The sequence below is a fragment of the Gavia stellata genome, chromosome 5 (assembly GCF_030936135.1).
Source record: "Gavia stellata isolate bGavSte3 chromosome 5, bGavSte3.hap2, whole genome shotgun sequence".
In the NCBI taxonomy this organism is placed as follows: domain Eukaryota; kingdom Metazoa; phylum Chordata; class Aves; order Gaviiformes; family Gaviidae; genus Gavia; species Gavia stellata.
This window is the reverse complement of record NC_082598.1, coordinates 26966023-26992997: the sequence shown is the minus strand read 5'-3', so window position 1 is coordinate 26992997 and position 26975 is coordinate 26966023. Positions and strand designations below refer to the sequence as shown.

The 26975-nt window shown below is 44.4% G+C and overlaps 1 protein-coding gene across 1 annotated transcript; it reads right to left on the bottom strand.

Moving 5' to 3' along the window:
- Positions 1-14050: 14050 nt before the first annotated feature.
- UCHL1 (ubiquitin C-terminal hydrolase L1) lies at positions 14051-19043 on the bottom strand. The gene is made up of 9 exons (XM_059817912.1): positions 18948-19043; positions 18784-18795; positions 18300-18428; positions 17156-17306; positions 15745-15830; positions 15622-15669; positions 15175-15244; positions 14737-14795; positions 14051-14451 (listed from the first exon to the last, which is right to left on the bottom strand). Exons 1-9 carry the CDS (start codon positions 18978-18980, stop codon positions 14365-14367), a joined length of 675 nt encoding a protein of 224 aa, XP_059673895.1. The 5' UTR covers positions 18981-19043; the 3' UTR covers positions 14051-14364.
- Between the last annotated feature and the right edge of the window lie 7932 nt (positions 19044-26975).

The following is a 26975-nucleotide window of genomic DNA, read 5'->3' as shown; positions in this document are numbered from 1 at the left end:
TTTTTCATAGATATTTACAAGTTACTAGTTCTGGGTGATAATAGCAGGAATACTGTCTGACGGGAAGGTATATAACAACAATTTATCTTAAAATTATATATGCAACTAAAGTTGCACCTGGGATTGGAAACAGAATATCAGCATTGCTTTTAAAACTTTTTAATACAGATATTTTGAGGTTGTTGAAGAAAGAACATAACATTTTTTTGGGGCACGATTTAAACAGTTGTGTTAAATAGAAATATACCTTTCATTACAGTTTAAAAAGGAATGCTGTGTTTTTCTCGGTGTGTTGGATGTGCAGGATCTAAGACGTGTGTAACTACTTGTTACTTTGCTGTCAGGGATGCGGTGTTTGGTGGTGGTGCAGTAGCTTTCTGTCTGTAATACTTACAAAGCCCACTTTGCTGTAATGTGAGCACTACGCCCTGCAGAGACGCCGGGCTGTTGGGCTGTCCGTGTGGATTTCACAAAGGGTTTTGACTCTGTCAATCAAGGTAATTTGTTGATACTCCTGCAAATTTTATGAACTAGCAAGCCTTTATGGAGGATGTTTTCAATGACATTTTTAGAAATGTTTTGTGGTTACAAACAATGTTATGTGAACTGGTGTATTGGCTCTGGTGTTACTGAGAATGATGTTTGCTAAACTACTGATGAGCACTAAGGATGCTGACTCTGTCGTTTACACATGCTGCTGTTAAGATACAAGAGTCCTTATCGTGAAGAAGTTATGTGCAAAGAGAAAGATAATGGAGGAAACCATGTATGACTTGTCATACGTAAGCAGTTGATTTTAGTTAGCTCCTGCTCGTAATGATAATCATTTGCACATTAATTGCTTCCATTGTCTTACAATGCGTTTGGATTTATGTTCACTCTGGAAAAAAGTCAGAAGTTATGGTTCAACCAGGACCATCTGGTTTGCTGTGGATGTTTAAAGATTATATGGGTGCAAAAGCAATTGAAGAAATTCACTGAAGAAAAATTTGTCAAGGGATATTAAATGTAAAGATACCCAATCAGCCAGTATGATGTCCCTCCAGCTCCTTATAAGCTGGTAGCGCATGTAAGGGCACACCACTATATGTTTAGTCTTCTCTTATATTCTACCCCAAGGCCATGCTATTAGCCATTCATAGAGGCTGGATACTGAACTAGAGCGCTTTTTGATGAGATCCTGTATAATGCTATAATGCTCTTGAGACCAGAAATCACACTTGTGATTTGAGGTGCATCTCAATGTTACTGATTGTTTTGAGGGTTTTTTTTACCTTCAGTGTGCTTTTTTGAGATAGCATAGTGCTGGTAGCATCAGAAAAATTATGGGCAGGGAAGCAAAGCATTTGGTAAGTTACAGTGCCATCTATAGAAGGAACACAGAACCAGCCTGCAAACTGAACTCTCATTGCCTTCAAAAACCTTATTTTATACCTTCAACAACCAGGTCACTGTTTTAACCATCAGCTGGAACTAAACATTAAATCCAACAGAAAACCCTGAGAACTGCACTGAATCTTTAGGCACTACTGAAGTCCTCAGAACTTGTTCAGCTTTCCCCCCTAGTTCTCTCAGACCGTATTTTTCTGCCAGTGTTGTCCCAGTCTCACATTTCTTTTTTTCTGGTGGGCCTCCATCTCCTGGTAACACAGAGCTCCTTGGTGGTCTCGGTAAGGGCCAGGGGACTCTTAAACTTGGCCTTCCCCTTGCCAAGGGGGTAGGCTAGTAAAGGTACTTAGGTGGGGCTTTGCACAAGAGAGAATTGAGCAAAGTCTTACAATTCTTGGTGTGCTCGTCCAGGTATCACCCAGTGGCAAAGGCTCTGACTGGGAGGTCAGGGGTCTACCTTCAGCTCCCTATTGTACCTGCAGCTGGTGCTTCTGTATTTTAGCAGCTGGCGACCACCAGCAGACTGTTACAGTGTACAGTGAGTTGTACAGCTCTCTGAATTATGGTTTGCGTAAAGATACTGGATATACATTAAGCCAAGGAGAGATGTTAAGACGTTGACTTCATGATGAGGAGTTAGGAACTGGTGTGGAAGAGTCAGATTCAAGTGACTATTTCATTGCCTACAAAGTGGAGGACCACTGCAGGAAGAAAGAGAGAGAACCATTCACCATGAAATGCCAAATAGCTTAGTAGTTAAACTCAGTTAAACATACAGGGCTTCAGCACATGTTTTGGCTGCAGAGCAGGAGAAAAAGGCTAGCCAGAGAAGGAACATAACCCAGGGCTGTCTGCCCTGTCTCTTCTTTTTCTCTCATTCAAAAGGGCACCTAACATTAGGAGAGTATTCATGGTAAGAGTATTACGCAGGGATAAACACCTCCCTCTTGCCATCACAACGTGTTTAACTCCTTTAGGGGTAAACCTGTGCCTAGACTCAGTATTTCCCACCAGCTAGTTTAAGCAAGGCCTCACTCATCTTGTTGGTTTCTGTGCTCCCCAGCCATAAGCCCCTCGTTCCTCCCGTTGGTTTTGTAGGGGATCACACTGCCTAACTGAAGGCTGAGGTTTCCCTGAGTGCCAGAACACGCAGGAGCGGGGCTTTGCCACGCTCGTCGTTCACTGAGGAATTAGCAGTGTGTAGGTTGCTCGAGAAAGCTGGTGGCAGAGCAGGGCGTTTAATGCAAGGCTCCGGTGACCTAGCCTGACCGTCCAGCCCTCCTACTTTTTTCTACCAGTTGGTCACAGAGCTGTGGCTTATCACTAAGCATCCTCATTGCTTTTGGCAATAATGGCTTTGGTTTGGAAACTCTCTCTCTGCCTCTTACAAAGTCTGTAGATTTTGGTGACGTGAGTAAAAGAAGACCTGGGATCTAATGTGGTACTGTTTACCATACCTGGGCATTTTGTCACCAACTTCAGCTGGCTTAGGAGTTGGTTTTATGACCCTGAAGAAACTGGATGAACTGTTCTTAAGCTAAATGAAAGGAATGATTAACTCCAGTTACTTTTATAACGTCTTATTTCCCAAACTTGCTTCATTCAGACCCTGATTCTGGAGGACATATAAGATGGTAGAAAAAAACAGCTTCACAGTGCAGCTGAATTTCTTGTGCCTACTTACAGCAATGTGCTTCCATTTTCAACCGCAAAACAAATTTGAGAATATGAAAACAAAAGAAATAAGACAAAAATTGACAGACATTTTTAAAAGAAAGAGTTTAAAGTCTTTCACTACGGAAAATTACCTTAAAAATGTATTTGGTATTCACAAAAAATGCTGTGTTATCTTTTCAAAAGCCTTAGACATCTTAGGTTTGGGGAAAATATTTTGAATGAGCAGGGAGAATTAAAATTTGCCTTCCAGCAGGACTGGTGCTTAGGATCTTAGTTCCAGAGAGGTAACAAAATAGTTATTAAATGACAGAAGTCTGACTAGCTGAGACAAGAGTCTAGATGCTGCCATTCCAGAAATACAGACCTGTAGTTCTTTCACCGTTGACACCTTGCTTTGCCTGTCACCTAAGTGAATACTTAGTTTTTCTAAATGCCCACCAGCCTGTAGAAAGTAGCACAGAGTAAGAAGATGATACTCCACAAAAATAAAGGTATGACAATGAGAATCATTAGCTCTCATTGAGATGAGAGCTTCATGGAGTCTCTTGGGCACAGGTATTCTTTGCATGATTGAGGGAAGCTGTCACCTTTCGAGATATGGTGGGAATATAGGGGATATCTTAAGACAAAGACCATTCTGGAAAACAATCCCCACATCATCGCATGCCAGCTAAACTCCAGCATAGCTCATGCTGTGTGGCTGCTGTGAAGGAATGCAGATCTGGGCTGCTTCTGTCCATCTGTTGTGTCTCATCCTGGAGGCTTCCCGGACTGGCAGACTTAGAGATGTACTAAACCAAGCACATCTGGGCCACAAGACATCAGTGAAACTCATTACCGATTCAAGTACAAAATCTGTATCTTAGAATACTGTGCATTTCCCTATAAAAAGACCATTCTGGACCGTGAACATTTTTCAGATCAGCTATAGTTTTAAATTAATGGTGAAATGAGAGGCCTGTCCTTCTGTACTGTGGGCAGTAGTTGTATATCTGAATACCGTAAGCATGTACTGGCTGTAGTTCAGAAAGCCTTTTCCAGTAGTCCGTTCCAATAATTTCAGGTGTCCTTTCCTTTTTCAATGCAGAAAGGTCAACTACAACTCCCTACAAGAAATGACAGGAGTTTCAGAGCACTTTCCTACATTACGAGTGAGTTCTTTCTTTTTACAGCTTACAAAGTATATGCATGTTTGAATGTATTTGCATAGGTTTTCTCCAGCTAGTTATCTTACATACACAGGGCAGATTTTTAAGGGTACCACTGTGTGCCCTTTTGCTTTGTTATGGATTTCACTATTCATGCTTTATTTGCAAGTAAAATATGCACAGGCAATTATTTTGCCCCAGATAAGAATGACTATAAATAAACAAACAAGCAGGCATTGAAAGCCCTTTCTAGTTCCTGCATCTGTGTTTCCCTCCTGAAACAGAAGTCATTCTGAAAGCTCCACTGAAAGCTTGCTTTGAAAATGAGTATTTTTGCAGACTGCAGACTGCTGACTGCGGTGCTACATTTACTAAAGAGACGCAGTCACACAATGGTTTGCCTCTGCTTTATCTAGGTCACGGGCCAGAATTCTCCTGGGTGCTAACATTTTCAATTAAACTGAATTTGTCAGTGCACAGTGGAGCTATTTTCCTTTTTAAAGCCGGTCCTAAATGGGAATGCTGCATGCCACGCATGGTTTAACTGGTTTTGGTTCCGTGTAGAGTCAAGGGGTGACGTCCACTCCTCAAGGGCCTGGCCACTCACTCTGCCATGGCCAAGAATTAACTCCGTGTCAGAGTGCCTGAGTGTACACACCCCCACCCCATACATTCACCGCTGCTGATTTTATTAAGTGACTTTGGCAGCGTTCTAGGGGCATATCTGGAGGGATCGCTTGCAGTCATCCGTAAAGAAGAGGAGCTCAACAAAATATAGTTGAGGCCAGTCTCTCTGCACTGAGTTTAGGTACTAAAAGCCTAATCTAAATCCTAGAAATTTAAAACCTAGCCTCTTCCAGTAGTCAATGTATGATAAACTTTCCCTAAATTCAATACGGTAACCAGTCTTCTTTTTGTTCCTAACAAATCCTTTTCCTCTTACATGTGAATATGCTTGTGAGCAGTAGCTCTACCTCAAGCATTTTAAAGAAGTACCATGCAGGATGTATTGACTGTGTTTAGGTATTATGATTTCTTACTTAGACCTAAAGTTTTTAAATTATTCTCTATGTTGTGGTGTTCCATGTTGTATGCTGCATATTTTACACAACGTGGATAAGGTATTAATTTGTTATGTACATAAGAGAAAATAATGAAGCTGGGTCCAGTCAGTGATTTGTTCAGGACAGTGCAAGAAAACCCAAAGATAAACTGTGTGACCGGTTCTGGCCCTCATTGCGACTGGTTCTGGCCTTCATTGCCATTAGTTCTGCCCTCCACTCTAGAAAGAGCCTTTTCTTCACCTGTTGGCACATATTGTATGTATGAAGTTATTATACGGATGTAACAAGAAGTATATCTTGGCCTGACTGCTGAAGTACTGGAAGGAAGAATATTGAGATCTTGCCATAAACATGAAGAATAATGTGGGACTGGATAAACCATATCCAACTTGTTATTGTTTTATTTCTTAAGAAGCTTTATAAAGCTTATTTCTTAAGAAGCTTTCCAGCAGCATTCTTATGAAAAAAACCCTGAACAGAGGGAAGTTGCTCTGTTGGTGGTCACCACTGGTGAGAAGTCCAAAAATCTCCTGTCTGAGAATGAAGGCAGAGACAGCCCACATAGGTCTGCGCTCTTCTAATACACACAAACATTATCTATTATACTGCAGTGTGCAAGTATGCTAAAAATGTATACTTTATTTATACAAACTCATGTTACTGCTGCGGTAAAAAATATTTGGGAAAGCAGTTGAACTTGTGAACGCTTACACTTCAGACTACAGTTACATTGTTGAGATTCACATTTTCTGCCTGGTTATAATTTATAAACATTGGATTTAGTCAGGGAAAGTCTTCATACAGCTGAACTGTAATTTCCTGCGGTAAATTGAGTCTGATGAGTGAGGATATGAAATCTTGGAAAAGTTTAATCATTCTAAGGAAAGCTGTCCCGCTTGATGTAGTAGAATTGGTATAATTTTGTAAGAAGGATTGGCAGTTTGCTAATTCCCTGTCCAATCCAGAGTGAAAAATACCAAGTGAGGGGCTTCTGCTTGAAAGCAAATGGATTTTTGCCCTCCTAACATGATGGGATCAGGCTCTGAATCTAAGCAGATGTGGAAATATCATCAAGTGTCTGACTAAGGAAATCACTTTGGCCTATACATAACTTCAACCATGTGCTCAAGCCTAACTGAAGGCTTGATTTCAGTTGAAAACATGGACTAACTGTGAGCTGAGGTGCTTTGTAAAATCAGAGCCCACGTGGCACATAGTAATTAAAAATAAGTGCTCCTGTTGCAGTCTAGGAGCTGAATTTATCTAGCGTGTTTGAGCAGAGAACTTTTCCCTGCCCCACGGAATCTAATGGAGTCTACTGCCAAAGTGATAAAATGACATTTCCTGACATGTATATATCAAATGAATGTCAGTAACAAATATAATGTTGCTGTGGAGCTAATGTTTCAATTTTTTGAGAAGCATTATTTCTCGCCTTTTAATTGCACCTCACAGAGGCCCAGGTGTACTTGTGGATTCTCCTTTCAAACGAGCCAGCTAAGCCTATAGGATAAAAAAGACCCAAGACCTACATATCATTAACTGCTAGTGGGAGAAATATCTCAAGTTTTGAAAACCAAAGAGCTTTTAAACTCATTTCTTCCTATGTTTTTTCAGTGTGTCAATGAGTGTGTGGTTCTCAGCTCGCAACATAGCAAGCATATTCCCTGCAGGAAACACAAGCAGTGGTTGCAGGCTCTCCTGGGACTCTCTCCTGTGACAAGCCTCAGGAGTGCCAGCCATCCGCTATCCACATCCAAACTGCAGCTAAGCAAAGGATTAACGTCAGTCATCTGAGTGACATGTATCCCTGCAGCACCCGCAGCATAGCGGGCAGTAGAAATGAAGCAACTTTTGTAAAACATGTTGTGCAAGATCCCCAGCTGCTTAACCAGCAGTTTCTCGTTGCCCTGAAACACTGCACTTTCCCAAAGAGCAACCGTGTGCCTGTAGAAAAACTTTCCTAAACCCCCACAGCCTGATCCAGGGCCATGAACATGCATTAGACTGATTCAGGGTATTTTGCCACCCTTTATAAAAGATTTGCATGATGTTTTACAGGCAAGTTTGTCATCACTGCTGCCTGTGCCAGTCATTTCTCAAAATGCAGCAGGGGTTACTTCATGACTTGTTGCCAGAGGGTCTTGTTGGGATACAGAAAATTGAAAACCAAGTCCCAAACTGTGTGTCGTACTTGAAGGAGATCATGTCTGCCTCCATATGGGGCATTGGGCTGCATCAGAAACCTCTAATAGGTGCTTTCTGAAGTAGGGAAAAATTAACCACCCAGTATCTAACCCCTTCTCTCACTTTGTTCAGTAAAAATTGATCCTGACAAATACGTTGTTTATTGGCACGACTTGTCCTTCAGGTCCATTATTCAGTGAAAGGAGAAAGAACGGTTGGTAAAGTCAGAGAAAGTATCAAGGTAGTCAAATAATGATATTATTTTCTAAACGATCTTGTTCCTTCATCAATACTTCTTCAAACCATTCCATAAAACCACCAGGAATGTGGCGACAACTTTGCCACCTGACATTTCTGTATGTCAGAAAGCCTGAATACTGCAACCAGCCTCTTTTCTGTAATCATCTGCAGTTCAGATTTATGCATACTCCTCAACTTCCCAGTGTTGCTAAACATTTTTGTGGGATGGGAGGGAGAAAAGGAGGGAGAAAGTAATATTTCTTGAATCGTGATGCAATAGAAGTCTATTGGAGAAATATCTCGAGGCATTAGAAGGGGACTTAAGGGACTATACGTCAATACAGACCCTCTTTTGCAGACAGACATGAGTTCACCTGACTGTTCTCCAAGTCAATCAAGTTGTGGTTAGCCTAACACTGAGCTTTAGCTAATAAGCCATGCTACGAGGTAAAGTATATTAACTCAGGCCCAAAGCCAAACTAGTGTAAATATAAAACTCTGCCTGCAAAAAGCTCCACATGTAGTTATAAAGTTAGTTTTAATTCCAAGCATCACCTTAGGCAAATCACTGAATCTATGTCTCAGTTCCTTACTTCCAAAGTGGGGACAGTAAAACTGCATTTCTCCCACTCTCCATACATTAAGAGTGGAAACTGTTCTGGTAAGATGTTAACATGCACATGTATAAAGACTTGAAAAGAAAATGCAATTCAGTCTGGCTATGGTGCTGTAAGTAATAATACCTCTCAGTATGGTATTGAGTGTTCTTAAGCGATGGAATTGACTGTCTTGTTTTTTATAGTAGTCTGCTTGAAATGCTAAACCCACTGGAATACCTTCACCCAGTCTTGTTCCTCCAACATCATGCAGATCTCTTCATTTTTTATATCTTGCTGCAGGCCTTGCAATATCAACTAACCACATCTGAAACTCATCTAAGCAAAAAGTACGTAAGAAATTTTCAAATCAGTTCTATGTTGCTTGTTACTTGTGCATTGGGCTTCATCTAGAACTACATTTCTGATGCATGGCAGTTCTTTTAAGGGGTTGGGAAACTTCATTAAACTGTCGCATGTTGTTTATGGTACTGCTGGAAAGATGAATTGTTAAAGAACAAGCAAGAATCCTTCCTTTTTGCATTTTCCCTATAAAGCATTCTCCGTGCTTTTTCCTGCACCCCATTCCCAGTTGGGTTCCCTGTCACCCTTAGGGATGTTACACACATCCTCAGGGAGGACTCCCCATACTTCTGTTTCTGATTCATTGACCGTGGAAGACCTACCTCAGATCTTCCCTGGCCTCTGCTTTCCCCAACTCTTTGTGAAGAGACAACCCTCCCACCAGTGACAAAACCTGTACCTCTTCCCAGATACATCAGCTGCTGTTCCTGCAGCCATTCTTGTCCTTCCACCCCAGCCAGAGTGGAAAAGCAGCAGTCAGCAGCATCAGCCTCCAGCTCTTCCTGCGAGGAACAGCTCCCCCACACATGGCACAGGGAGGAGACTCAGGATTAGCTCCTCGCCAAGGAGCACAGCACTCCGTTCCCAAGGCCGGAGCAACACTGATCGCTGTTCCAATTTTTCATACTGTAGCAAGTAACCTGGGGCAGTTCAACAAAAGCTGCTCGTTAAATCCTGGTCTCTTGCAAACTTCCAAGGATGGAGATGCCCCCATTTCTCTGATGACTTGTTCCAGTACTGTACTACCTTCCCAGTGAAGAAGTACTCTTCCAGTTTCCAAGTGTCCTGAACTGAACCTTCCAAGCTGCAATTTGTGGTTACTGCCCTTTGATATACCATCTCCTACTACCAACGAAAAAATTGGCTTTGTCATCTTTGCAACTGCACTTGAAGTAGTTGTAGGCTACAATTAGATCCTCCCTTAGTCTCCTCCATGCCAGACTATACACGCCCAGCTCCACTAACCTCTCCTTGCAGGCCCTATGCTCCATGCCTCTGGCTGCCTCGGTAGCTTTCTGCTGGACCCTCTCCAGATTCCTCCATGTCCTTCTTGGACTTTGGGGGGGAGGGGGGGGGGGGCAGAGATGGACACACCCAGAACTGAACATGCTATTCCAGGTGCACCCTCACCAGTGCCAAGAAGAGATGGATAATAACTTCCCTCCATCTGCTGGCCTCACTCCTCCCAATACAACTCCCAATGTAGTACGCAATTTGTCTTACTCGCGAGGAGAGCACACAACACTTGGGCTTATATTCAATTTGGCACCTGCCGTAACCCCCAGGGCCTGTCGAGCTGGGCTGCAACTTGGCCCATCGCCTCCCAGCCTGTGCAAAGACATGTGGTGGCTCCAGCCAGATGATGAGCTCTGCACCTCAGCATGTTGAGCTCTGTGAGGTTTCTTCCAGCCCCATCCTCTCAGCTGTTGAGGTCCCTCGGGTTTGAAGCATTTGGAATCTCAACCACTCCCTGTAACTTAGTATCACCCTGTGCAAGAATTTAAAAATGACAAAATGCAAGTGATATTTTAATTCCTTTGGTCACAAAGGAATTTTAATGCTGTTACTCAGCTTCTGGCTGCATTTTTCCCAGTTCTTGTTTGCTCCCATTTGGTCCACAGTCTCACTGATCTGCAGTCCTGTCATCAGCCTCTTCTTGGCTATCAACAGCATCAGGACAGGGATCCTGTGACTACAAGGTTTATGGCCAGTCTCTTGTTTTCTCCCTACACCCAGCACACAGGCTAGTGGGACTGGCCCCTAGAGCTCCCCAGCACCTTTGCATCAAAGGCAGAGGATACTAGTATGTCTAGTTCCCTTTTTCAGGTAACTACTTCCGCATCTTAAATATTTATAGATTGATAAACTGGTCTGTGCATCAAAAGCTGGATGCTGCTAGTTATTCACACTCTTTCTTGCCTTACTCCCCCAAAAAAGAATGCTATTTAGCATGGAAATAGTAGTGGATATCTTGTACAGTGGTATATAATGGACAAAGAGGTGGTGTGGTGCTGTATCAGCTGCAAGTAAGCTATGGACCTAAGCCAAAGGCTATTGAAATGCATAAGAGGCTTTGGATGTTACATCACACCCAACTTAACTTTCGACTAAATTAAGGTTTGGATATTTGGCTTTGAAATCAGAAGTGTGCTTAAGCATGTGAGTGGTCCCGCTGAAAGCAGCAGGGACTACCTGTGGACCCAACATTACATATGCGGTTGAGTAACATTATGCCTGGATCTGTTTTACCATTGGTGGCTCCTACATCAGACTTGTTGCTGAAAGTTTCCCAATGCTGCCATCTACAGAACAGGTTAACAACAGCTTTCAACATAGCAGAGAAGAAAACTGTTAAGAAAGTGATAGATTGTGCACCGTCGACCCTGGATACGGTTCTAAATTAGCAATGTGCAGGTCTAAACAGATAAGCCTGAAATCCTACCTGAGATTCTTAAACGTTTCTCGAATGTTTCCAAGGATAGTTCTATGTATTAACTGTTAAAAGTCCACCTCTGGAAGGCTGCACAAAAATGGCAGGAACCTGTTAATTCCAATTAAATAATTTGCTCAATAGACTCCTCACATATCTGGAAGAGCAGCAGTGGCAACAGCCAGTCACAGGTTTCTCTCAGAGCAGGCGTAAAATACAAAACAGGCTTCACAAGCTCCTGCCCTTCTCAGCAATTACCACAGTGAAAATTCAGGGGTAAATGCAGCAAAAACACATAGGGTTTTAGATGAGAAATGGAGAGGGTCAAAAAAAGCTAATTTAATTAAGAAGGTTGCACAGGAAATCAAGGAACGGTAACAGTTCTGTATGGAACTACAGATTTAAGATAAAAATACAAAGAGGAGAAAACAAGCAGAGACAAGAAACAAAATGAGCCTCACTTCAGACAGGATGTGACCAACAGAAAATACTAAATTATCAGAGAGCATCTCCTCACAATGACTATGTGTTTTGATTCATAGCACTCTAAAAAAGCCGACAAGACATTTACACCTCTTGGTCCAAACACTTCTGCTAAAGTGTGAAACAATGGGCAAAGATTAAAATTCAAAAACTTGCAAGTAGGTAGAACTAGCTGGAAAATATGCATAAAGAGCATTTATTTTGAGATTACACACACCTGATACAACTTTAAAACATCTTCCATCTTTTCTGTTTATGGCTTATTCTATATGGTTTTGACTTGGCACATACACACTTCCATGCATAGCGACTTTCTTTCCGAATGCAGTAGCACATCTGGACCAGCTACACTGTTAGTATTGCACAAGCTTTCATCTATTCAGCTTACCCACTGTTTGAGACCTCCATCTGAGACAACTCTATCCCAACTCCCAAGATCTTCGCCATCCCCAGCAACTCATCTTCCTCTTTCTACCCAGGCTGTTTTAGAGGAAAGCCCAGCTGTTTGCCAGGCCCCTGTGATAATTTTAGTAGGGGAAAACAGCCTTGCTAGCTATGTTATACATGACTGGATGGATAACATTCCTTCCTTAGTTGTTCTCTTTATTTCCATCCTTTGAAGCTGCACCTGGGACCAGAAGGTTAGAAAATAAGAAAGGTCTGTCACAACCCTTTCCCTGTTTTTCCATGAGGCCAAAATTACTCAAATGTTGCCTTTCAGTAGATTCTTAACTCAGAAGCTTGAGCAAGAGTGAAAAAAGTATATGAAACACTAAAATAACTTCAGTAGCCCTAGAAATTTATATTGTTAGATTAAAAGAAAAAACAAAACCAGAAACATTTGACTGCTGCAATCACTATAAAAATACAGTAGTATCTCAAAAATACTTACAGGCTGCTTCAGCATTGACCGACTGCCTGTGTAACTGCACGCTGGCACAGTTACAGCAGGCACCCTCGGCAATGGCCTGAAAGGGGTCCCCTGCAGAATTAAAGCACATTCCCCCAGGTATGACATACAGCTGACTGGGTTCTGCTCTCTATCCTGCCCTCTCCTCCTACCATATCTGATTTTTACTGCTCCTTCCATCCTCCTGTGTTCATGCCACATACATTTCCTCTCTTGCAGGCTTCGTTGCTAAGCAGCCTGAGCCGCAGGCATGGCTCCGAGCCTGCGCTGGAGCAGGAGGCTGCAGCAGAAATGCCCCAGGAGGCCTCCCTCCACCCTACAACAACTTCCACTAACAGGCAGAATAAGAAACTCTTGTCAAGAACAGTGAGTGATATCTAACAGACCTTTTCTTGGCAGGTAGCTTTCACCTCCCTGCTAACAAAAAGAGACTGATACTCAGAATTTAAGTACTTTAAGCTTTAGCTAATCCTCAGAATTTGAATTAAAGTGTGTTGCAACCCCCTGCTAGCTTCAGGGAATTATATGAGCAGTACCAAGGCCCAACACCAAACACCTTCAAGACCATGCATGGCTTTAATCAAAGCTCATATTTTGAATTACCCTTTGAAAAAGCCTGGAAGCCAGGGGTAGTTTACAGCATACGCAAAGCACCAGCAAACACCTAAGAATGTAAGTTACCCAGCACCATACAACATGGCTGGCAGGCACAGACTGGGACATAATGCATTGGAAGAAAGGCCTGAGTTGAAGGGTGTTTTATCCCTCTCTAACAGCTACCAGAGGGATCAGCAAGGAGCTGCAGGTAAACAGCCACTAGACTCAGGTAAGAATAGTTTCCACAGGTCACAGAGTTGAGGCCAAGGAATATGTAATATTTATCTTCTTACCCTTGAACCCAAAATTTCATCCTGCTATTAAAAATTCATGTAGTGTAGGTTTCTCCTTTTTAAGGTTAATTTTGGAAGGGAGAGGAAGTATAGCCTCTTTCAAGGCCTTCCTAACACAATGACAAGTTAATAAGCACACACTGGCTAGCTGAGGATTGTGTTCAGCATTAGCCAGCAGATTCCTTTTAGAACAGGTTCTTTCCCTACCTGTAGCTAATACAGTCTCCTATAAAGGAAACACCACCAATTCAGTGGGTATTCTCTTGCTTGTAGGATTAATATAAATAGTCTCTCTTTAAGTACAGACAGCTTCAAGTTGTCAATTGAGTGTTCATTTATCACATCTTACCCCTTTAACTAAAATATTCAGTATGGCAAATTGCAGCTTAAGAGTTTCAGACTGGACATCAGGAAAAGCTTTACCACAAGTGTAGTGCAGCGCTGGAACATGTTATGCAGACAGTGGTGCACCCCTCCATCCTCGGAGGCCTTCAGAACACTAGAAAAAGCAATTGTCCCGCTAACCTGAGGATGACATTAACTTTTCCATTCAGAGGAGAGCTTTGAAGGTCCTTTGAAAACAAGGTTTATAGAGGGTGTCACATGTAACTCCTTTTGGAGAAAGTTGCAGTAATCACTTAGTCCAATTAGTCTTCCAGCAGAACATTTTATTCTGGTTAAGGACAAGGAAATATCAACCAACAGCTCAATTAACATGACACAGATTAAACAAGCCCTGTTAAGCATTTTCTACTTAACATGTGAAAAAAGAGTCTAAAGACATCTTATGTGTCCAAACTGTTCACATTAAAACTTGAGCTCATCCTTTAGCATAAGCTCAGCTGATGTTGCTCCTGTGTATAGCAAAAGGTGGAAACAATTTAAATTACCAGAACAGCTGTGTTTAACAAGTACTGAAGCACTGGAGCTTAGACTGCATTTACTGGTGTGCTATTAAACTGCTTTCCTTGCATCTCTTCAGAGTCTCAGGCAGACTTGCAGAAAGCCACAGCAGAAAAACGAACTTCTCCTTTTTCACGTTCTGTAAATTGTCTGCAGATCTTAGCAGAATCCTTGGGGGAAAAAAAGCTGTTTAGACTATCAGAATACACTTACTGTAGAGACCAAGTCTTTGCAGCACCTCTCTGGGTCCCACCAACTAAGTTAAAGTCTTGTAGCACCAGCTAATACATACACTTAACAGCTACCTAGCTCTGTGGCACAATACTACCTTGTTACCATGGTATAAGCAGCACCAACTTGTACAGCAAGTAGGTACAGCCCCTATACACTGAATACATGCCTCTCACCTTTTTATAAGACTTCTTTTCAGGGAAACAAGCAGCAAGGCGTCTTACCTTCAATAGCAAGTCATCTGAGCTTGTGCCATGGTTTACAGGAAATGGCAAACGGCCATCTGTGAAAGAAAGTCCTATCACTCAGTGTACTTTAATATTACTTCTGAATTAGAGGAACTGAGCATAGTGGGCCCCAAAAACAAGTACACACGAAGATACTTGGGAGGTCAGAATAAGTTGACAATACATAGCTTGAGTGAGAAGGGGACTAAGTAGTCCCAGCTCTATAGATGACATGCTTTACAAGAGGGCCTACACCTAGGCCTTCAGTGCAACCCATTGTCAGTTAATCTGTACCTTCACTTCAAGATTTTAGGTATTGGCTTTGAGAGTCACAGTGAACAGCTTAACTAGCACAAAGTATCTAGCCTGAGCCTCCAATGCTGCTGTACAGTGTAAAGTAGGCCCAGTTCAACTACAGAGTTCTTGGGACCTTACCCAATTCATACAGATGTCCATCCACATTGACAAACAAGATGAAGTGGAAGTTCACACTATTGTCCTCAACCTTAGAAAAGACCATCAGATACATGTTAGATTGAAAAGAGCTAGTACTGTGAACTCTACTTGTGACTACAGGACAGAGATTTCAAAAACAAAGCAACAGCAAAGGACTAAAAACTTAAGTTCAGCTGAAGAGGTTTCTGCAAGACCTCCAAAGGTCAAGCACCAAAAATCCTAATGTACTGTCACATTTTCAGGCTGGGTCTGAACCCAATTTTTCAGTCCACGTTTGAGGAAGAAACCCTGCACAAGCATCCACGCACGAGTCATTCATTTCTCTTTCCTCATGAGCTTTAACAGTTACCTGCTAGACAAAAAATTGTCTTGCTCTACCACCCTTATTAACTCCTTCTCCAAAGATTTTACACATTCATATCTTACCCGACATTGTCCTTCTTGCGCAACCGAATTGTGGACTTCTTGTATAGCCTTAAGAGAAAGCAGATACAGGTTACTACATCCTTAAGTGCTGATAGCTGTCAGCAGTTTGTATACTTCATATACCTTATTATTTGCAAAATGCTTAGCTCTCTCTTCAGGAGACAGATCAGCTGTTTCATCAAGAAACTTCTTCAGGACAGACCCCTCATCTGCACAAATGATCAAAGATTTTACTCAGTACAGGTAAAACATCAGTTACAGTTCAGATGCAGCCCACAGTAATCAGTTCTTGTTGCACTAACTAGGAGTTACCGCATTCAGCCTTGAACTATCTCCAGCCACCTGAAGTAAGCTATTTATCTAGAAGCTATTAACAACAACCTACACAAACAGCCAGAGTTCAAATGCTTCAGGGTACTCTGGCTGCTTGTCTTGGAACTCACTTTCAAATGGGATTTAGCTTTTCCAATTCCCCCCTTGCAGATTTGGCAGAGGTGTTCAGTCCTGTTTTGAAGAAATTCAAGAAAGGTGCCAGCTGTAAGGTCACTTAAGCATCAACTAACAGAATATGGGTAGATGACATTAAGTTGTCTCACTGCCTTCAAACAAACACAGCACTTGCTAATGCTTGGCTTACTTTGGTTTTCCAGAATGTAAATGAGTAGTGCAGTACTAAGATACGATGAGTTCTAGCCTTACATGAAAGACATGCTGCATCATTCATTTCACTCATCAAGACTGTGCTATTTCAGAGAATCCTTTCAAGAAGAGTAAAGCAAAGCTACTCCCATTTAGCCTTCCATATGTGTTTTCCTTTATATAAGGAATCCCACACCATCCAAAGGGTTCAAGTTTTCTTGGAATAATGAAAGTAAGTTTTATTTTGCAGATCTCTAGTCTTTGAATAAAGTACTTCCCAGACTCGGTGAAAACCCTTTTTAGACAAGAACTTGTAATACTATTTCCTAGGAGTTTCCAGCCACCAGCTGCTTAAGCTAGTTTTATATCCTTTTCTATAGGAAGAGAACCATCAAAACTATCACCTCTGCAGGAGAAGTCTACTTATAGACCCTTATCATCCTATACTACTTTCCCAGGAAAAAGAACATGTTTTAAATCAATTTACAGGCTACCCTAAGCAAGTCTGTTTATATCAGATGTAAGTGGCATGAAGAACTTCTCTTCAATTGACATCAACACCAATGTCAATAGCTACTTCTGAACATGGTACTTCCTAATTACAGACTTTGGCCAGTCCTACTATGTGCCCTTTTCCTCTTGCATTGCTCATGAGGACGACACCTCTGCAGCTACCAGACAGGAGTCAAAGTACATTCCCTTCTGCAATTCTGGTAGTAGGTGAGACCACATGCCCCTCTCCAAGAGCTGAAAGACCCACTTACCAACTGAAGCTGTACAGCATGCCTTAACTTGGCTTACATGAAAGCTCCAGGTGCCTCTATAGCCCATACCCACAATCTTCTTTTGTCATAATAAAATGGAAATTCAAGCACTTCAGAACAATCATACTCACCAAGCTTCAGTTTGTCTTTATTATTAGCAACTGCATGTATCAGACCAATTGTCCCACAGGAGTTACTGACTGTCTGCTTCAAGAAATACACCTTGGAACTGATTTCTTGATCCTTTATTTTCTCAGTCTGTTGTTTCCTGAAGTTCTCATGCTGTAAACATGTAATGTTTTAATCATCTCACCACAGTAGTATCTTTTTATTGTGCAAACTACTAGACAAATGAGTTGTGCAGGAGAATCAATACCAGGACTGGACAAAGCTTTACCCAGAAAATCATCTTTGTGGCACAGGTCCAATAAAGCATCATATGTCTATACTGGATGCAGGCCAAGTCTTAATGGACTACCTACATGACTCAGTCATATCCAAAAGCACTTGTTCGTAGCCTCTCCATCTGTTCTGTACACTGGAAACAGTATAACGGATAGGCTCAATCGTTTTGGTCCATTTAATGAGACTATTCAGCATGTCTCTGCAATAGTTTGCCTTTGTACACTTAGGTTACTTCCCTTCATGAACCCACCCCATCAGAACAATGTATAGACAAGTATAAAACCCATCATTACTGGAAGACTATAGTCCTTCCTTTAAGAACCTGTAAGTATACGCTACTTCAAAGTCCACCTCCTCATATAATTCTTCAGTATCAACTGGACTAACTGTATTAATCATACAGAATTAATTTAGGCCTCTCCAGATGCAATGATTCAGCACGGTAACAAAATCGCTACTCCTCACACTCAAGATTGCTAACGCATTTTCCTCAGTCTGATACACAAAGCAAAGTGCAAGAGGAGTATCCATCTGATGCTTGGACAGATGACAGAGGCACGCTCCTGACAGCAGCCAGCGCTACCCGCTGTCAGCCAGCAGGTATGGACACCGCTGCTGACAACAGCCTGCTTTTTACTCCAGGGGCATTTGGGCCAGACGCGGCCTAGATGGCCTACCCAGGGTAACAGCAGAAACCCCACAGGGCACCAGCTGCCACACAGCACCAGGGGCAGCTGCAGGCTCAGCGCCTGAACCCAGCTGCTGCCTCCAGAGCTGCAGCCCAGAGGATCTGCGAAGCAGAGCAGTCCAGGAGGGACACAACAGCCGCTCCCCCGGGAGCGCCCCCACCCCGCGGGCCCCCCCACCTACCTGCTCCGTCAGGGGGAACAGCAGGAGCAGTGCGCAGGCCGGGGCCGGCACGGCGCTCAGCGATTCCTCCTCGAAGCCCAGCACGTCCACGAAGCGCCAGCCGGGACCCACGCCCAGGCGAGACAGCACCTGCACGGGGCACAGCGAGCGGGTGGCACAGCCGCTGCATCCCCCCCCCCGCCCCCCACGGCGGGGCCCGGCCGCCCGCCCCCCCCGCGCCGCGCCCCAGTGACACAGCACAACGCGCGGCACGGCGGCGCCACCTGCCGGCCGCGCCCAGGCGCCGCCGGCGGCAGCACCCGCCCGAGGGGGCGCCCCCGCGGAAGGGCGCGGCCCCAGCGCCGCAGGTGCCGCCGCGCCCCACGCAGCGCTACCGCTCCGCGCCACTCCAGCCGGCGATGCGCCGGCAGGGCAGGATGCCGAGGGATGGAGGGAGAAGGGGCGGCGCCTGCCCGCCCGCGGCGGTCCTGCGGCGGGGACTCACTTTGTTCAGCATCTGGAAGACAATGCGGGGAGAGAGAGGTGAGTGCAGGGGAAAGAGGGTACCCCCCCGCCCGCCTCCAGCCCCATCCGACCCTCACGGCCACATCCCCATCCCGCGGGCCCCAGCCCCCTCCCCTGCCCACGACCCCGCCGCCCCTCGCGCACCTCGGGATTGATCTCCATAGGCTGCCAGGCCATGGCTGCAGGGCGGCGGGGAGCCGGGAAGAAAGCAGTCTGCGCCCCAGGTACGACGAAGTCCCCCGCAACACTGACCGCGCGGCCCCCACTGCCGTCGACGCTGCAGCACGGAGCCGCCCACCCGGCACTTATATCGGGGCGGGCTGGCCCACTCCGCGCCGTGGCGGGGGGAGAGGGAGGAGCACGGCACGACCAAAGCGCGGGGGGCGCGCCGGTGCCAGCGCGGGCGGGTGGGCGGGCGGTTGCGCCGCGGAGCGAGAGGCCGGCGGGGGGTTCGGTGTCGGGGATCCGCGGGGCGGGGGAGAGCGCGGCCGGGGCTGCGGGGGGCCGGGGGCACCGCCCGATCCCGAGTCCCGCTTCTTCCTCGGGAGCGGGGCGCGGCCGGCGGCGGGAAGGACCCCGGCCCGTCTTACGTCGGTGTGGAGAAAGTGCTAGAAGCGGCGCGGCCGAAGTGGCGGCAGCGGCCTCCTGCCCTGCCCTGCCCCTCGCTCCCTCGCCCCCCGCGGGGCCGGGCAGCGCTGCTGGCGGGGGCAGGTGACAGACATCACCGAGGGCAACGCGTTTCTCCACCACCATCAGCCCGGCCCCAGAGCTCCCTTTATCCTGAAAGGGTGTCTGCGTTTACGTGCCTGAACGCTCGCGAAGCGTCGGGCCTTGCTGGGTGTGTACTGCATAAAGTATACCATGGTTTTGATATTCAACATAAGCATTAGATACTAATTTTAAAAATTTCAGTACGATTATAAAACCCTCACGGAAGTCACCTGGCTGCTGATCGCACCTCTGCAGTTTGAACCAATTCCTAAACCAGTCCAATGAAGTTGGTTGTAAAATATTGGGCTTTTTATCTTTTATTCGTGACCTGACAGTTTCTCCACGCAATGTCTTTGGACTAGAACATCTCTGAACAAGGAAACAAACCCAGCCTACCTGGAATACTAGAAATAGCGTGGAGTCCAAACAACCTTTCAGACTTCACTGGTAAACAGCCAGATGGGAGTCTTGTGGATAACCGGGAGGTGCTTCACCGTTATCTTTCAAACAATGCAAATACTGAACAAAACAGTCAGCTGAATGTCTGCAGTCTGTTTGGTTTTGATGACTTTCTTCCTTTGGTTTTCCACCCTGTTTCAGAATGATTTGGACCCCAGTGCAGCAAAATTTCTAAGTACCTGCCTAATTTCAAGCACATTTAAATTATCTTTAGATGTACTGCACTGTAAGTTAGTGGGGAATCATTCACATCAGGGGTTGCACACATATGTTTTTGAATTGAGACCTATTTACCAACCTTACTCAGTTTACCATGAACTCCTAGGGAGAGAAGCTTACAGTTTAATCTTTGAAATATGGCCATAAAAGGTTCAAGATATGGTGTCACATTGATTCTACCTGTAACAAGGCTTAGTGAAGAAAAGACAGGATAGCAAGGAGGGTTTTGTATTTTCTGTGCAAAGCTGGGATGTTTCCAGACAGGATAAAGCCTTGAGCAACCGGGGCTGATCTCATAGTTGATCATGCTTTGAGCAGGAGGTTGGTCTAGCGACATCCTCAGAACCCTTCCAACCTGAAGTATCCTGTGATGCTGTGATTCAGTCTATCACAGTAAAGGGATGAGCAGTACACACTGTTCAAAATGAAAGATTTTTGTGGAGGGGGGGGAAGGTTCACAGTAAATGACAGTATCATTTATTTCTATTTTTTCCCCCTTATGTTTTAGCTGAAAACAGTCATTGATACCTACAAGCAAGCTAAAAATGGCCAAAAATATTTATTCTGTATATAGTATCTTTGACTATCATTCCTTTTGTGATCAACTCTTCACACACTGTAAGATGCAAGTATAGGAAAGCAACTTGAATGAACAAGTGTGATGCTAATGGTCCCTGATACATATGTAGGGAGAGACTGCATGCAGCTCCTCTGAGAGGAGAGCAAAGCACACATCTCGCAGCCTTCAAAAGAGAAGGCTAAAAATGGCAAGAAAAATCCTATTTCTGAATTGCTCAGTGGCAAATGGTGGTTGTAACTTCAGCCTGCCTTGGAGGAATGACAGTGCTCAGATCCCTAGGTTACAGTCAGCCCTGAGATGGCTCCTTTGTCTAGGCTGTTTGGGAGAGACTGCAAACAGCTGTGCAAGTCTTGTTTCAGTCTCTGGGTGCCACGAGCAGCACACAGGGACCATAGCAGGAGTGATCATTTCTACGGGAGAATCTGCCAAATCTATCAATACATAAATTTTAAATAAACAGTAAGTATAACAAGACAAAACTGCTAAAAATCTGCTACAGTTGCATAAAGATGCCTGCCTCTGCAAAGTCACGTAAAAAGTGAGTGCTGCATCATATCCAGTCCCCATCTACCTCCTTGCAAAAAGGAAATCTCTGGACTGTCTTTATTCAGTGCGGATAGATGTACCTAGCACATTTAACCCAATACAATCCCATTACTGCAGTAAAATGAACTCACCTGAAAAATTGATTGGCAGTACTTGTGAACTTTCTGCACTGTCCAAATGTAATAATAGTACTTGTAGTGTTAAACATTGTCTGCAAATAAAGCTTTCGCTCAGATGTCTAATCCAGAAAGCATGTACATTTGCTACATATATAATCTTTTGGCAGATTTCTTTCTCTTAAATATAGGACTCGGTGGTAGTATTTGCTTTCTCCCCATGCTTCAGTTGAAGGTTTACATAAGGAAGAACTAGACCTACAATTGAGGGCTATTTCTGAGTTCAGAAGATCTCCTAACAAAATTAGCTATGACAAGCAGCGTGGTGTAGGAGACAAAGCTGGCCTTAGACAATGCAGAGCTCCTGAAATGGAAGCTGAGGTTGTAAACTATTCTTTAGAAAATAATTTTCCTATTCCCCTGCGAAAAACTAAGCCCTGAGGCAGCCCAAGACCCCATCTTCAGCTGCACTATCCGCACCTGCCTAGCAAACACCTCAGACCTGTGCCTTTCTTCATTTTCTTGTAATATGACTTGCTTCCCAAAAGAAGGACCCCAAACCCATTCCTGGAAATCTCTTTAATTCCCTACTCCCTACCTCCCAAACAAACCACTGCTGTCCATAGCTGGCAGGTGGTGCTCAGGGCAGCAGGATGCAGGTACATGGTGGTGCAGGAGCTGGCGCCACAGGAACCTGTCACCGTGTGTCACCATTCTCCTGGTGCCTGTTTGTACCTACCCTACAGTGAGTTGAAGGTATTTGAGATTACTGTAAGTACATCTGCTGGGTTGGGGGTAAATCCTGCCTGAGGGCAGTTACGACAACTCAGTTATACCATAGTAGTGTGCTTGAGAGAGGTTGACTTAAACAGAAATTTTGTTAAACAGGAGAGTTGCTAGGACTACTTTTGCCTAAGGCCAGTTCTGACATAAGTCATAGCATAACTAAGGTGGTATCCGTCCATCTATTATAGGAACATTTAGAATGCCTTCATACTCAGCAGCGAGAAGAAGAAATTTGAGAGCATGAGTCAGTGGACCAAACAGAGATGTTAGCTTTGGGCTGAGATAAACTGTGCTCCAGAAACACCAGCTTCTCTCCCTCGACTATAAAGGGAGCCTATGGGACCCAGTTCAGGTGTAGAGGTCTACAGTGGTAACACCAGCTTTCAGATGGATGAATCCAACCTTAACTACCTGGTGATAAGAGAAGGATACATATTTTTACCTTACAGCTCACCATAATTAATGTTATGGTAATGTATGATAGAGTATGCATTATGGCATACAGCAAAGACAGACTTTATTTCTGCATGACAGGCTTTTAGCCTGGTAGATATGTGTCTGTGAAACAAGACAATTTCCAATCATTTGGCAAGTAATGTCCAGTTGGTAACTGGAAAGCTAATAAAACACCGTCCTTATTTTCCACCACTAACATTTTCCATGTTAATGTATCTGCACGTCTATGTCTGCATCATTGTAAAGGACAGATGTAAGGGAATTGCCCCCAACTGCATTTGCATATAGGTTCCACCAAGTGGAGATACATAGATACTATATTCTCTCTGTCACTGCTATACCACTATCACTGCTATCCAGCTATAACACCAAATGTATATAGCTTTTCCAAAATGAAAAATTTGTGTTAGCTGAAGAAAGCCTTTCTCCCAGATTAGGTACTGGAGAAAGTCTTATGTGTTGTGGGTTAACCAAAGTAGGCAGCTAAGCTCCACACAGCTGCACACTCACTCCTCCCCAGCAGGATGGGGGAGAGAATCAGAAGGGCAGGAGTGAGAAAACCTGTGGGTTGAGATAAGACAAGTTTAATAAGAAAAAGGAGGGAAAAATAAAAAAAAACCACCCCAAACAAGTGATGCAAAAAGCAATCATTCACCACCCAGCCAGCCCCCAAGCTACAGCCCCCCTGGAAAACTCCCCCCCCCCCCCCCAGCTTTTATTGCTGAGCACGACATATGGTATGGGATATCCCCTGGGTCAGTTGGGGTCAGCTGTCCCAGCTGTGTCCCTCCCAACTTCTTGTGCACCCCCAGACTACTGGCTGCAAGGACAGCGTGAGAAACAGAGGCGGCCTTGATGCTGTGCAAGCACTGCTCAGCAATAGCTAAACATCTGTGTGTTATCAGCACTGTTCTGGTCACAGATCCAAAACACAGCCCCATGCCAGCTGCTATGGAGAAAATTAACTCCATCCCAGCCAGAACCAGTACACTGTGTCACCAAACATAAAAGGTGACAAACATATCTGAGGCCACTCACTGCAGGGACAGCGGGTGTCAGGGATCCGTGTAAGGCAGTAACACCCCCCTTCTCTTCTGGTAAATTGTCTGGAGCACAGCAGTAATTCCTGCATGTGAGCGCCCCAGCCTTTAATTACAAGATCAGAGGGATCAAGAGGGCAAGCACAAATGACTGCTTTTATAGAGGGCCTGGGTCCTTGAAAGCTTTGAGCAGGAAGAGAGGCGTGTGTTTGTTTCTGAATTGCAGCCAGGTTAATTTAAATACTTCTGTGAGGAGTCTCGGTGACTGCAGCCCAGCGCTGTGGGGCAATGTAAGTCCAGTTACTGCTCAGCACCTGGCTGTCTGCAGCTGCTCTCCAGGTCCATAGGCCAGGAGCTCTGGGCTCAAATGTCTCAAATGTCAAGCAGGAGTAAGACTGGGAAGTGAAAGAAATTCAAAGCTGAGTTGGGAATGGGGGAAAACCCCCAAATCTTTCTTTAGTTAATAGGAAGGTTGGAAAAGTTATGTTCTCCTATCCCCTTCTCGAAAAGGAGGGTATGTTTTGGCTCGGAGATGTAATGACTAAGGACTGCTGAGGTTGAGACATGCTGAAGGATGTGAACTCTGGGTCTGACCTGTGATGAAGCTCAGCTGGAGAGGGGTAACACTGAAGCTATCCAGATAAAAGGGTCAGGCTTATGAGAGGGGCTGCTCTGACAAGGACTGCTGGTGTGTGTAGTGAGTGACTGCTAGCAGTGACTCTGCAATTGCTCTGAAATACAGCCAAGTCCTGCAGCATGTAAAAACCAAATTCTATGGAATGCAATGGCTCTTCTGGAAGTCTGTAGGTAGAAGTGTTGAAGTGCTAAAATGTAGCTTTGAAGGCCTGCCTTGAGATTCTCACTTCTGAAGAGCATGGCTATGGTTTTCTTGAATTCAGATCTGTCTGGCAGGATGCTTAAGATTCTTCACCTTGTTCCTCTGCAAAATTGTGTCCACCATATGGTGATGGTGTCTATCAGAGGCACAGCGATAGTATGTCTTGTTTCATGGTAGAAGTAGGACAACCAGAGAGCGACTCCTTTCTCTTTCCACAAAGAAAGGCAGGAGGGACATCATTTTTGACAAGGGTGTCTTAGTTTCCAGTGGAATGATATACTGTCTGCTTTTACTTGAAAAGGCTTGCAAGGCTTGTCTCCATGGATAAGGAAGACAGTATATTGGCACCTGGCAATTGGCTCCTTTCCTTCAAATGCTTTCTTTGGTGATGTTAGCAAGCCATCCTCTTTCCTCTATAGGCAGGAACAATCCATCTTCCTAGTCTAGTCTAGTAGAGGAGAACAATCTCTCCTTCCTTCCTCTGTCTTTGTTTTGTTAATTTATACATTCCTGTGATTAGTGCTTTTATCTAGAGAGGTAAAATACATATCTCAAGTAAGAGGACCTCACTTTGTGCTTTGTTTTAGCATAATACATGTAATAGCTAATAATAATGAATTCTGATTTTGATGTAGCACTTGGATGATCTGTGATTAGGACTTACATCCCAACTTACATTTTCATCCAGTTGATGGTTTCCTCATACTAACAGGCACAAGAGAAAACAAGATGAGCTATGTGAATTAAACTACTGGTTGAGAGAGAATTAAATAGCAGCATTTGACCCTTGCAATACACTCTCTTGTACATGTGCCTCTTCCCAAGTGCTGTGTTGTGCCAGGCCATCCTGGGGCAACCCCAGTTCGCTTCTCCCCTGCAGTCTTCAGTTGCTTCAGTCACAAGTTAATTAGCAAACCCTATCCTTAGACTTGCTTTTGAGTCCTCGTCAGCCATACATAGCACCCAGAAAGCATTCACAGCCTCTCCTCTGGGAGAGGCTCCTCCTCCTCTTCCTGCTGGAAGAGTTTACCTTAGGTAGGCTGAGTTTCTCGTGAAACAAAATAAAAGGCCGCCCCAAATCATCTCCTGAGCGCTATCCACTCTTAAGCCGGAGGAGAGTCATGAAAAAAGAGAAGAGAGCTGAGGCATGTTGTCAGTCAGTTGAAAGGATATCAAGACAGTGACTCACTAGTACTTTTAAGGTGTATGGGGTGCTGAGGGAAAGGCATGGGCCATCTCCCAAATACCTCTTTACATCAGTGGTCTCCATCCTCAAGAATGAAACCTTTTCAGGGAAAGGACAGAATATATGCTTCCAGGAGCTGCTGAGGAGGGACCCAACTTCTGGACCAAGCCTGTTGTCACCTGTGGTGTCTTTACATGCTAGTGTGGCTTTGATGTTTCTCAGGGGAATGTGAGGAGCAAATGAAGAAATTGGCTTGCCTGCTGTTGGATGAAGTATGAGGTAGGGCTCCGCCAGAAGGAAATAGCAAGAGCTTTTGTGTCAGTTGCAAAAAAAAAGAGAAAGGAGCCCTTCCTGCTTGCATGGTAACAGAGACACCTGTAGACAAGGACTCTTGTGTGAAGAGAGTTTATTGTGAAATGTTGTCACTCCTTCAGTCCAGCAGCACAAACCATCTTACACTATGTCCTGGAGGTCAGTTTATCTTCTTTTGGGAGGAGGAAAGAGGGGATGGATAGTGATGGGGATTAACCCATATGTAAAAGGCATACCTTCATCCTGTCTTTTTTATGCACATGGTGACCTTTAGCAGAATTTAAAGTAGTTGACACTTGAAATCAGTGAACAACAAAGCCACATCATAAAAAAAAAAAGCTGTTCAGCTAACTCAGTCACAGAATCCTGAAAGATGCTTGCTTTGTTCCAGACATCTGAAGTGGTCCTGTCCTCTTGTGGTATCTTATGCATAGTCTTCTGGTGAAATGTTTCCATCTGATTTTTATATACATATTCACGCCCACCTATATAAATTCTGAAATAAGGTGTGCTCAGCTCAGCATGTTCTCTGAAAACTCTACTTCCATAACAAAAACCTCTTAGGTAGTACAAGCTACCCTGAACTTCTATATATCGACAGGGACATGCATACCGCAACATTTACACCAACTTGTGCTAAAGGATTTACTTCCTCCCCTACACGTGCACACTCTTGAGAAGTGGGGGGATTTTGTTTTTAATTAGACAAGTGCCCTGAAGTAAAACCTCAGCCGCAGACAGTTTGTGAGAAGTTCAAGCATGGTTCTTGTGTTAGAGCCACTTCACCTGGGGAGCGCTGTTGGCACAGAGCTGCTGCCAGTGCAGTAAGTGAAGCCGAGAGCCTGAGATCCCTGGATTGCCCTGAGACCCGCCTGCGTATCTAGTCCTGTCCTGAAGTGGGCTGGCTGTGCGGGGCTGCATGG